Source organism: Oncorhynchus gorbuscha, linkage group LG14 (assembly GCF_021184085.1).
Source record: "Oncorhynchus gorbuscha isolate QuinsamMale2020 ecotype Even-year linkage group LG14, OgorEven_v1.0, whole genome shotgun sequence".
In the NCBI taxonomy this organism is placed as follows: Eukaryota; Metazoa; Chordata; class Actinopteri; order Salmoniformes; family Salmonidae; genus Oncorhynchus; species Oncorhynchus gorbuscha.
In genome coordinates this window covers 39,334,418-39,346,896 of record NC_060186.1, presented here as the reverse complement: position 1 = coordinate 39,346,896, position 12,479 = coordinate 39,334,418, and the positions used below count along the sequence as shown (strand labels likewise).

Below are 12,479 nucleotides of genomic sequence, written 5' to 3'. Positions count from 1 at the left end.
GGGGCTTCCTCTTCCCCCTCTTCTTCCTCTGGGAAGATGCCAGTCATTTCCTCGTCATCAAACTTGTCAATGACAAGGTCCCCTTCCCCTTCCCCTGCTGCAAGCTCATCAAACAGTGGTTTGAGGTCCTCTGGGTAACTCTCTGCTACCTCCACCCATGTGGGTTGAGGTTGCGTGGTAGCCTCCTCGCCTGCAGGCTGTGAGGGTGATAGGGCCCACAAAAGGACTGCTCTTCACAGCCTTCACTTGAGGGCGGTCTTGGGAAAGTCCATACCGTGCACAGGGTGCACGGGAAAGCGAGTGCTGACTTAGCATGTTACCCAGCTTAGCTAAGTCTTCCGGCGAGAGCTAGCTCGTTGTAGTGTTTTTAGCTAGCTTTCGAGATAGCTAGACAAGAGAGGTAGTAATGCTGGTGTGTTTAACTAACTTTAACTAACTTTCCAGCGAGCCTTGCGGTGTGGGCTAACTAAGTCTCGATAGCTAACTGTATACTCAAAGCAAAACTTTCCCTTTGATCAGTACTCAACACCATCGACAGGAGCTGAGGCCCCAAGTTTTGCAGTGTTAACCTTACTGTTCGCTTGAGAACAGTTTAGTAGGAAGACTTTAGTGAGCATAGTGAGCATAGTCTCTTCCGCAAGGAAGAGAGGCGAGGATGACCAGTGGGCGGGCGAGTGGCGCCTTATAAGGAGACCTGTCTGTCTCCAACAGACATTGTGTGATTGGTTCTTTGAGCCCAGTGATCAGGCGAGCCAAGTATTTGAAATTAAACCTGCTTTTCCAATGCATTTAGGCTTATCCAATGCCACATTGATATGATATCTGTTTGGAGTTAAGCCTAATTTCAACCAAAACCTGGAAAGGTATATCCTACAAAAAAAAGGCTTTACAAAATGTAATGAGTGTGTTTTTATAATGTAATGATAATAACAATTCAAGTGCTCACACATAACAGAGACTCATATCTTTGGTAGAAGCACCAAATAGTGTTTTTAGGGCCCCATGAATGGCTGAAAATCAAGTTGATTAAGATTTTCCTCCTATCAATAGCCCATCATCAGCTGTTGGAATATCAAAACTGACCAGCGGATCAGTAGTATTTCACTCCATTATGGTTACCTTTGACCAGAAAGATCAGTGAACACAAACGTTGGTCAATAGAGAGCTACAGATCACAGGGTTTTGTTCTAGCCCCACACTAAGTTATGTAATTCATTTCAATGAGATCATGAAGTTGATTGGTTGAATCAGGTGGGCAGGAGATGACATGGTAGGCTATCTGCCAGAGCCTACTGTTAGTATACAGTATGTGGTTCAGTGCTGGGCTGCCCCTCCACAATGTTTGGCCTCTGAGGCCCCTCTCAGGGCCCGCTCTTCCTTTAGGTTAGCCTCCTTTAACTCCTCTCTGGCTCTCTGCAGCAGCTCTGGGCACAGCAGCACATCCAGTGCTGTCATGGCTAGGGCCTTGGCCGCCCGCAGGGTGTAGAACTGAGCTTTATCATCACCTAGACAATGTATTCAGAGACACACACAAGTAAGCCTATGTGAAAAATGGTTGAATACTATATTACATAATATATAGTACCAGTCAAAAGTTTGGACACACCTACTCATTGCAGGGTTTTTCTTTATGTGTACTATTTTCTACATTGTAGGATAATAGTGAAGACATCAAAACTATGAAATAACACATATGGAATCATGTAGTAACCATAAAAGTGTTAAACAAATCAAAATATACGTTATATTTGAGATCCTTCAAAGTAGCCACCCTTTGCATTGATGACAGCTTTACACACTCTTGGCATTCTCTCAACCAGCTTCATGAGGTAGCCACCTGGAATGCATTTCAAATAACAGGTGTGCTTGTTAAAAGTTCATTTGTGGAATTTCTTTCCTTAATGCATTTGAGCCAATCAGTTGTGTTGTGACAAGGTGGGGGGTGGGGGGTATATATATAGGATATAGCCCTATTTGGTAAAATACCAAGTCCATTTTATGGCAAGAACAGCTTAAAAAAGCAAAGATAAATGACAATTGATCATTACTTCAAGGCATGAAGATCAGTCAATCTGGAAAATTGAAAGAACTTTGAAAGTTTCTTCAAGTGCAGTCGCAAAAACCATCAAGCACTACGATGAACAGCTCTCATGAGGACCGCCACAGGAAAAGAAGACCCAGAGTTATCTTTGCTGCAGAGGATAAATTCATTAGAGTTACAAGCCTCAGAAATTGCAGCCCAAATAAATGCTTCACAAATTCAAGTAACAGACACTCTTTGCACACTCTTGGCATCAAGAGTGTTACACACTTTTTTGGTTACTACATGATTCCATGTGTAATTTCATAGTTTTCTTTTTTTCACTATTATTCTAAAATGTAGAAAAAAGTACAAATAAAGAAAAACCATTGGTGTCCAAACTTTTGACTGGTACTGTACCTATATTTTCACTGGACAGCTACTGTAAAACAGGGGTTGGCAAACCTGTTTGTATTTCATACATATTTTTTATTTTTATGCTGCACTCATATTTGCCCTTCTGGGACAATAAAGACTTACTGAACTGAACTGAGATAAAAGCATTTTTTTTCTCCATCTAATGGAGTAGACTACAGCTCATTCAGAAAGTATTCAGACCCCTTCCCCTTTTCCACATTTTGATACGTTACAGACTCTAAAATGGATTCAATGATTTGTTTCCCTCATCAATCTACACACAATACCCCATAATGACAAAGCAAAAACAGTTTTTTAGAAATGTTTGCAGATTTATATATATATTTAAAAAAAAAAATTACATAAGTATTCAGACACTTTGACATCAGACTCGAAATTGAGCTCAGGTGCATCCGGTTTCCATTGATCATCATTAAGATGTTTCTACAACTTGGAGTCCACCCATGGTAAATTCCATTGATTGGACATGATTTGAAAAGGCACACCTGTGTATATAAGGTCCCACAGTTGACATTGCATGTCAGAGCAAAAACCAAGACATGAGGTCAAAGGAATCGTCCGTAGAGCTCCGAGACAGGATTGTGTCGCGGCACAGATCTGGGGAATGGCAACATTGAAGGTCCTCAAGAAGTGGCCTCCATCATTCTTAAATTAAAGAAGTTTGGCACACAGCCAAGACAGCCACTCCTGCGTTTCGGGACAAGTCTCTGAATGTCCTTGAGTGGCCCCAATCCACCCGGACTGAGCTTGAGAGAATTTGCAGAGAAGAATGGAAGAAACTCTCAAAATACAGGTCTGCCAAGCTTGTAGTGTCATACCCAAGAAGACTCAAGGCTGTAATCGCTGCCAAAGGTGCTTCAACAAAGTACTGAGTAAAGAGTCTGAATACTTATGTAAATGTTATATTTCAGTGTTTTAATTTTAATACATTTGCTACAATTTCAGAAAACCTGTTTTGCCTTTTTCATTATGGGGTATTGTGTATAGATTGATGAGGGGAAAAAACAATTTATTCAATTTTAGAACAAGGCTGTAACATAACAAAATGTGGAAAAAGTCAAGGGGTCTGAATACTTTCCGAATGCACCGTGTCTACTGTGTTTCTAATTGATTTCAGGTGTATGACAAAGACATACCAGCAGCTACGGTGTATTCCTTTGTGTGGTTTAGAGCATCTGAGCCAATGTAAAAGTAAGGGTGGATTCCGGGAACAATAAAAGACACATTGCCAAAGTCTGTGGAGCCTGTGGAGATTACAAACAATCAAAGGTCTTTCATTCTACATTACAGCATTACAGTTTCATTGCATAAGAAGAACATTTCCTCCTAGTTCTTCCAATGACCACAATACGGCCTGTGGAAAGCACAGTGAGGGATGCACCATTGAGATGCTGTCTTACCAGAGGTGTTTTTGAGGACATCTTCATCTGTAGTGAATTCCATCCCCAAAGCCTTGCCGTTTACCTCATACAACCCATGCAGGGTGGGATTCCGCAGGACATTGTGAAAGGCATTCCTTGCGAACTCCAGTTCAACCTTTAAAAAAATATATATTTTTGGTGAATCGCTTTGGATCAGGGTTAAGGTCAATTTGGAATTTCTGAATTTAATTATATTCAACTCATTGGCCACACCCAACAGGAATCAGAATTTGAATATCCTGTAAAAGTAACTGCCTCTTTACTGCCGTATCATGTCCCCTAATCTTTTGAATGGGCTTGATGATTATATTAGCACATTTGTGAAAAACGCAGTCATTGATATACAGTGCCTTCGGAAAGTATTCACAATTCCTTACTTTTTTCTACATTTTGTTGTGTTACAGCCTGCATTTTTAAATGGATTTTATTGAGATTGTGCCTCTGGTCTACACACAATACCCCATAATGTCAAAGTGGAATTTGGTTTGTAGAGAAATTAATTTTAAAAAATGTAACTTAATAATCTTGTGTCAATAAGTATTCAAACTCTTTGTTATGGCCAGCTTAAATAAATTCAGGAGTAAAAATGCGCTAAACATATCGCATAATGAGTTGCATGGTCTCATTCCGTGTTCAATAAGTCCAGAGCGTCTTATCTGAGTTTGACAGTCGTTTCACTGACTTTGCATCACTTGAGCCTATTGCCACTTATATGTGCTTTCCGTTTGGCACAGACATAAATGTGGAAGTCATTGCCTCCAAAATGGGATCACATGTTCAGTTGGACACAACTATAGCAGAAACTGAAATTCTCATCCTTCAAAATGACATTCAGCTGAACTCCAGGGCAACCACTGAGATGAAGGAAGAGTTCTGGGAGCTACTGCTAGAGAAGTATCCCAACATAAGAAGATGTGCTCTCAACATAACAGCCCCTTTTGGATCAACCTACCTCTGTGAGTCTGCATTTTATCACATTAAGTACAGATCTACTATGACTGATGACCACTTTGTTGCCTGCATGAGACTTGCAACAAGTTGCTACAGCCTTGACAATGAAAAACTACTAGTATCCACGCAATGCCAAAAGTAACACTAAGGTAGGAAATTAAATTAGTTGCACTTATTTGTGGAAAACATGTTATTGGTCCACATTATATTTGGGTATCAAATAGCAGCAGGTCCATACTCAGTGGTGTGTTGCGTTTCATACATGTTGTTGGTTCGTTTAGATTTAGAGACTGGTAGATCTCATCAGACTGACAAATGAAAAAGTAGATCTCACATCAAAGAAGGTTGGGTACACCTGCTCTACAGAATAAAAATATTCCAAAACATGCATCCTGTTTGCAACAAGGCACTTAAGTAATACTGCAAAAAAATGTGGCAACGAAATGAATAGAAAGCGGTATGATTGGGGCAAATCCAACACAACACATCACTGAGTACCACTCTTCATATTTTCAAGCATGGTCGTGGCTGCATCATGTTATGGGTATGTTTGTCATCGGCAAGGGCTAGGGAGTTTTTTTGGGATAAAAAGGAACTGAATTCAGGCAAAATCCTAGAGGAAAACCTGGTTCGGTCTGCTTTCCAACAGAGACTGGGAGACAAATTAATCTTTCAGAAGGACAATAACCTAAAAGAAATCTACACTGGAGTTGCTTACAAAGACGATATAGAATGTTCCTAAGTGACATAGTTACAGTTAACATAAATCGGCTTGAAAATCAAAACTTGAAAATGGCTGTTTAGCAATGATATTCAAAATAACTTGACATAGCTTGATTTAAAAAAAAGAATAATGGACAAATATTGTACAACCCAGCTGTGCAAAGCTCGTATTTACCTAAAAAGACTCACAGCTGTAATCGCCGCCAAAGGTGCATCTACAACAAAGTATTGACTCAGGGGTGTGAATACTTCTGTAAATTATATATTTCTGTATTTCTATTTTCAATAAATTTGATAGAATTTCTAAAAACATGTTTTCACTTTGTGATTATGGGGTATTGTCTGTAAATGGGTGAGAAAACAAAAATATTTAACCAATTTTGAATTCAGGCTTTAACACAACAAAATGTGGAATAGGTTAAGGAATATAAATACTTTCTGAAGGCACAATTATATTTGTGTTTGTGGATATCATTCAAAAAGCCTACACCAGTTAAAAGACTAGGAAATGATGCATCACTTGCTTAGCATATTGAATTTGAATTGAAGGAAGTAGAATTTAATTCAAACCAATTCAAAGAAATCAATGGAGACATGAAACATGAGTCTCAAACATTTTGCCAAAAGCATCTGCCACTTATTACTGCAAAGAATATAATGTGAATTATGAATTATTACAGACAACCTACAAAATGTTCTTAGAATTTTCCCATCGGACTGTAATTATTTAAATAGACTTTAGGATGAGTTTTAAATATGAAATGTTTCACGAACATGTTAAACATGGTATTGGTAACCATACATGATGTCAAAATAAACATGTGCCTAATGATGTACGCAATAAATTATCAATGAATTAAATTCTACTTCCTTTCAATCAAATTCAATAAAAAAATGCTGCTTCCTGTGGAGTGAGGCCAATTAGAATGTAATTCAAATTCAAGAATTTAATTTTAATTATAGACTAATTCATAACTCAATTCAGAATTGAATTAATTTTCCTACTCTGGAAAATTATGTTGAGTAAATTTGTTCGTTAAATAAAACAATAATTTGTGTGACACGCAAAAAGATAAGTTGTTCACATATTTCTCTTAAATTATTATTTTTCTTCTTTGTGGTGATTTTGTCATTGTGCTTACTTCACAGCCAGTTGCCATGGCAGCGGCTCTAAAACACATCTCAGCCTTAGCCTTGATGGTGGGCAAGTCTTTACGTAAGGGAGTTCGGAGATAGTACTCCAGCTCTGTGTAGGCAGGGATGATGTTGGGTTTCACCCCTCCATGCTTGATGATACCTGCACAGGACCACACAAGGAAGCAATGTAGAACTATATTTGGTAAATGTTTGCTGCATAGGGTTTGCAGGCCTCCCATTCCTTCTGCGTAGAATTTAAAATGGCCCTGAAGTTGTTATTGTGGAAATAAATATTACTCTTGAGGACAAGATCAGGAGGAACATACAGTACGTGTTTATGTTAACTGAGCTGTCCCTCACCGTGGATTCTCCAGTCTGGCTTGAGTTGCTGTCTGAGCACTGAAAGGTTATTGTAGGCAAGGACAGCAGCGTCCAGCGCGTTGACCCCTTCCCAGGGATAGGCTGCAGCATGAGATGCCTTGCCATGGTATCTCACTATGACACTGGAAATAGAAAAATTGTGCCAAAACGTTGGTCTTTACCCATAAAATATTGGGAGCATATTTAGAGTGTGTGACTATCTGAATATATATATATTTTTTTACACAAGTTTACTATTCTATTAGTCAGTACCACTTACAACATTTTTTAGTGTGTATCAACTTATGCCTTTCACTGGTAATGAAACAAGAAACCAGAGCTAGGCCTCAGAGTCATGACGTTGGTCTGGTTTATTCTGAGATTCATCAGCGGTATCTCACATGTTGCAGCTGGTCTGACTGCAGCCTGAAATAGCACTGCAATGCAGCCAGGGGCCCCAGTACAGAGTTCATGCATATTTTACAAGGGGTTCTCTGCTAACAATGGATTGCACTCTACAACATGGATCTCTACCTAATATGTTTTCCGTTCTAGCAGCCATTAACTATGACAAGTGGGATTATGAAAGATTGCGTACGTTTCCCAAATGTACCCTTTTAGTAGTGCGCTATAGAAGGAATGTGGTGCCATCGGGTGCCACAAAAATACAATTAGACTGTTGTGTGTGAGCCCTTGAAATAATCTTACTCGTGTTCAGCCACATCTGGCAGCCAGGAAGCATCCTCCTGTGAGGGATGAGCCATGAATACCACGTCCATGCCATCAAACGCTCTCTCCCTTATCAGGTCGATTTTACCCCCTCCATCCTCTTCTGCTGGGGTTCCCAACACTGTCACCTGTGGAGGAAGAGTTGGCTGGTCAATGTGTCCAGAGCATTAGGGTCATGCAAATCCTATTTTACAATGCACTCAAGAATGATGCTTCAGGTTATTGGTGTGTTATATGTGTAAGGGAGGTTACCCTAGAGTTGGGGGTTTCAGTGAGGTGGCAACAATGCAGAGATGATTTTCTTTCCCAGCATGAGGCTTTTATTTGCATGTGGAGATAATAGCCAGCTATATTTATAGGCAATTATTTTTTATAAATACTTCCTCATATGCGTTCTCCTGTTCTATTGGTTTTCTTTCCACGTTCTTTCATTGTCAAGCAGCCAAAGGCATTATCCTACTCATATTTGCAACCCATGATAGTTGTTGTATCTTCAAATCCCCCCTCTTTCTAACGGATATTTCCATATCTGTCGATGAAACCGCTCGCATGTGCGGTGCGCATTTTAGAACGTGTTTTCCCGCAAATGGCATTTTTGAACATTTACGTTTAGGCCTACTGCCGTGTGTACATTGTTGCGCCTAAAATGTGAATAAAAAATAGTTTATCAACATTTTAAGCTAAACATTCCAATCTGTTCTATCAGCCCTATTAATTGATACAGCATATACCTCCACTACACTACATTGATGCGTATCAGTGGAGATTAAGAAGTGAGTTTACACAACGCCCACTGAAAAATAAGTGGGTATACAGTGTATAACTGCATATATCCTCCACTACACCAGTGACAGCATGGTTAGTACATAATAATAAACATCATGGCAGCCTATTTTGACTCACTTTAATATACACTCGGTGGCCAGTTTATTAGATACACCCATCTATACTGAACAAAAATATAAATGCAACATGTAAAGTGTCAAAAGATCCCAGAAATGTTCCATATGCACAAAGAGCTTACTTCTCCAATTGTGTGCACACATTTGTTTACATCCCTGTTAGTGAGCATTTAGCCAAGATAATCCTCCCACATGACATGTGTGGCATATAAAGATGCCGCTTAAACAGCATGATCATTACACAGCCGCAAACCACGTGTAACCACACCTGGGGGACAGCTGATGAAACTGAGGAGCATTTGTCTGTAATAAAGCCATTTTGTAGGGAATAACTTATTCTGATTGGCTGGGCCTGGCTCCCCAGTGGGTGGGCCTATGCCCTCCCAGACCCACCCATGGCTACGCCCTGCCCGGTCATGTGAAATTCATAGATAATTAATTTATTTCAATTGACTGATTTCCTTATATGAACTGTAAGTCAACACTCCAAACACCATTACACCCACCACCACCAGCCTGTACCGTTGACACCAGGCTGGATGGGGCCATGAACTCATGCTGCTTATGGCACACCTGTTAGCTTGCACGATTCGTTCAATCCTCCTTCGACCTCTCTCATCAAAGAGCTGTTTTTGACCCCCAGGACTACAGCTGATTGGATATTTTGTGTTTGACGCACCATTCTCTGTAAACCCTAGACACAGTTGTGCTTGACAAACCCAGGAAGCCCGCCAGTTTCTGAGATCCTGGAGCTGGCGCGCCTGGCACAGACGATCATACCATGCTCAAAGTCGCTTTGGTCACTTGTTGTGCCCATTCTAATGTTCAACCAAACAGTAACTGAATGGCTCGATGTCTGTCTTGTCTGCCTGCTTTAGCAAGTCACGGCCACTTGACTCAATGTCTGTCGGAACAAACCATTTTCGTGAACATTTGAGTAGCTAATAAACTGGCCACTTGAGTGTACATTATATAACACACTCAGTACCGTTTCTTTACAATAAATATGTTAAATGACTAACTGCAGACTCCCAGGAGGAGAACATGCACCCTCAGGCAGAGGTGGCACCACAGGTCCCAGGGTGGTGGGGCAAAAAAAAACGTGGCCCAGAGTTTTTCCTGATCTGGTATACATCCAGACCCTATCGGGTATAAATGGTTCTGTGTGGGCTATGATAGGACCAGAGTTTTTCCTGATCTGGTATACATCCAGACCCTATCGGGTATAAAAGGTTTTGTGTGGGCTATGATAGGACCAGAGTTTTTCTAATCAGAGCACATGGTTTAAAAAAAACTCCTGACCCTAGGGAGGATGAAAACCCTGTCAAACTGCAGCAACATTGAACTTGTTTATATGAATTATATTTCAAAACTAGACTAGGGGGGGTTCCTTTACGCAGAGAACAACCGGACAATAGAACTCACAGGGCTGAGCTTGCATTATGCAGGTTTACGTCGTGTAGGCCTATGCAACTGCAATTAAAAAAGCAACTCACAGTCTATGCCATCACTGTTGTGTTGTTGTTTTTTTACATTCAGGTAGGCTAATAATTGTGGATTGAAAAGGTCAAGGTAGCCTAGCCAGCCCAAGTTGAAATATAAACCAAATTCGATCACATTCACATTTTCAGAAAATGAATTGATGTATTTGTGTTTGCGTTAGGATAATTTTTTTTATCCGAACACAAATAAATTGACTATAAATACACAACATTACAATGTCTTCATCCTTGCCAGGCGGGACAAGGCCTGTAGCATTATGCAGCTGCGGTTGTAATCAGTAGCCTACAGTTGATCACAGTAGACTACAGTTGATCAGACTGAAAAATCACCACATTTCCATCACATATTTTTTCAATTTAACTAGGCAAGCCAGTTAAGAACACATTCTTATTTACAATGACGGCCTAACCCGGACGACTCTGGGCCAATTGTGCGTTGCCCAATCAGGCCGGATAGGATTCAGCTTGGATTCGAACAAAGGTCTGTAGTGACGCCTCTTGCACTAAGATGCAGTGCCGTAGACTGCTGCGCCACTCGGGAGCCCCATACAGCATGTCATATCGGATCAACATTTTCATGAAACTGTGAGCATGCACGTAAAATATATCTTCAAACATTTTACCTGTACAGGGACGGGGAAATCGGGTGTGTGTTCTACCAAAGCTTTTAATCCAATTGCTGCAGCAGCTCCTATTTCCGCAATGAGGTTATGGCCACATGCATGTCCAATGCCTGGCAGTGCGTCGTATTCACTCAAGAAACCAACATTTATGACATTATTGTTCTCCTTGCCACCGACAGGTCCCCATATGGCACGGAATGCTGTCTCGAGTTTAAAATGACTGTCCACAGTCCACCCCTTCTCCTCTGAGAAAAATGTAACTAACCTGTCGTGGGACTTTCTTTCTTCATATGCGAGTTCTGGGCAACTCCATATGTCTTTACTAAGACGATGAAGCCTGTCTTTGGCTTCGTCGATACAACTGCCAACTTTTTGTTTTAGCTCCAGGAGCTTATCTGTAGCGTGCTGAGCCATTTATAACGAGTCGACTGAGTCAGCACTAAACACCGGACGACTGCATTTCAACACATTTTGCCATGGTGCATTGAAAACAATGTGCTGTTTTATAATACTATTCTATTCTATACTATTCTATACATTTTGTAATGAGGCTAAGTGAAAATGCTGCCGTTTTAAAGCACATTTTCTGCAATTATACAGTTTTTGCCATGTTGCTATTTTATAGCGCATCTCATGCTTTTGTTCACATTTTGCCATGAGGCTGGGAGAAAATGTGGCAGTTTTAAAGTTAATTTCCTGCTAGTCTACACCTTTTGCTATCATATATCTGCCCCCCCCCCCCAAAAAAAAACATAAAAAATAATATCCTACATGAAGAATAGCTCTATAGTTGTGGCCAAAAGTTTTGAGAATGCCACCAATATTAATTTTCACAGAGTTTGCTGCTTCAGTGACTTTAGATATTTTTGTCAGATGGAATACTGAAGTATAATTACAAGCACTTCATAAGTGTCAAAGGCTTTTATTGACAATTACATGAAGTTGATGCAAAGAGTCAATATTTGCAGCATTGACCCTTCTTTTTTCAAGGCCTCTGCAATCCTCCTTGGCATGCTGTCAATTAACTTCTGGGCCACATCCTGATTGATGGCAGCCCATTCTTGCATAATCAATGCTTGGAGTTTGTCAGAATTTGTGGGGTTTTGTTTGTCCACCTGCCTCTTGAGGATTGACCACAAGTTCTCAATGGGATTAAGGTCTGGGGGGTTTCCTGGCCATGGACCCAAAATATCAATAATTTGTTCCCCGAGCCATTTAGTTATCACTTTGCCTTATCGCAAGGTGCTCAATCATGCTGGAAAATGCATTGTTCATCACCAAACTGTTCCTGGATGGTTGGGAGAAGTTGCTCTCTGAGGATGTGTTGGTACCGTTCTTTATTCATGGCTGTGTTCTTAGGCAAAATTGTGAGTGAGCCCACTCCCTTGGCTGAGAAGCAACCCCACACATGAATGGTCTCAGGATGCTTTACTGTTGGCAGGACACAGGACTGATGGTAGAGCACACCTTGTCTTCTCCGGACAAGCTTTTTTCCAGATGCCCCAAACAATCGGAAAGGGGATTCATCAGAGAAAATGACTTTACCCAGTCCTCAGCAGTCTAATCCCTGTACCTTTTGCAAAATATCAGTCTGTCCCTGATGTTTTTCCTGGAGAGAAGTGGCATCTTTGCTGCCCTTCTTGACACCAGGCCATCCTCCAAAAGTCTTCGCC

At 40.6% G+C, this 12,479-nt stretch overlaps 1 protein-coding gene across 1 annotated transcript; it reads right to left on the bottom strand.

Annotated features, from left to right (window-relative positions):
- Positions 1 to 313: 313 nt before the first annotated feature.
- On the bottom strand, positions 314 to 11,240 carry LOC123994918 (xaa-Arg dipeptidase-like). The gene is made up of 7 exons (XM_046298026.1): positions 10,807 to 11,240; positions 7,759 to 7,907; positions 7,051 to 7,193; positions 6,696 to 6,850; positions 3,859 to 3,994; positions 3,595 to 3,702; positions 314 to 1,505 (listed from the first exon to the last, which is right to left on the bottom strand). The coding sequence occupies exons 1-7, from the start codon at positions 11,218 to 11,220 to the stop codon at positions 1,315 to 1,317; spliced, it is 1,296 nt and encodes a 431-aa protein (XP_046153982.1). The 5' UTR covers positions 11,221 to 11,240; the 3' UTR covers positions 314 to 1,314.
- Positions 11,241 to 12,479: the final 1,239 nt, after the last annotated feature.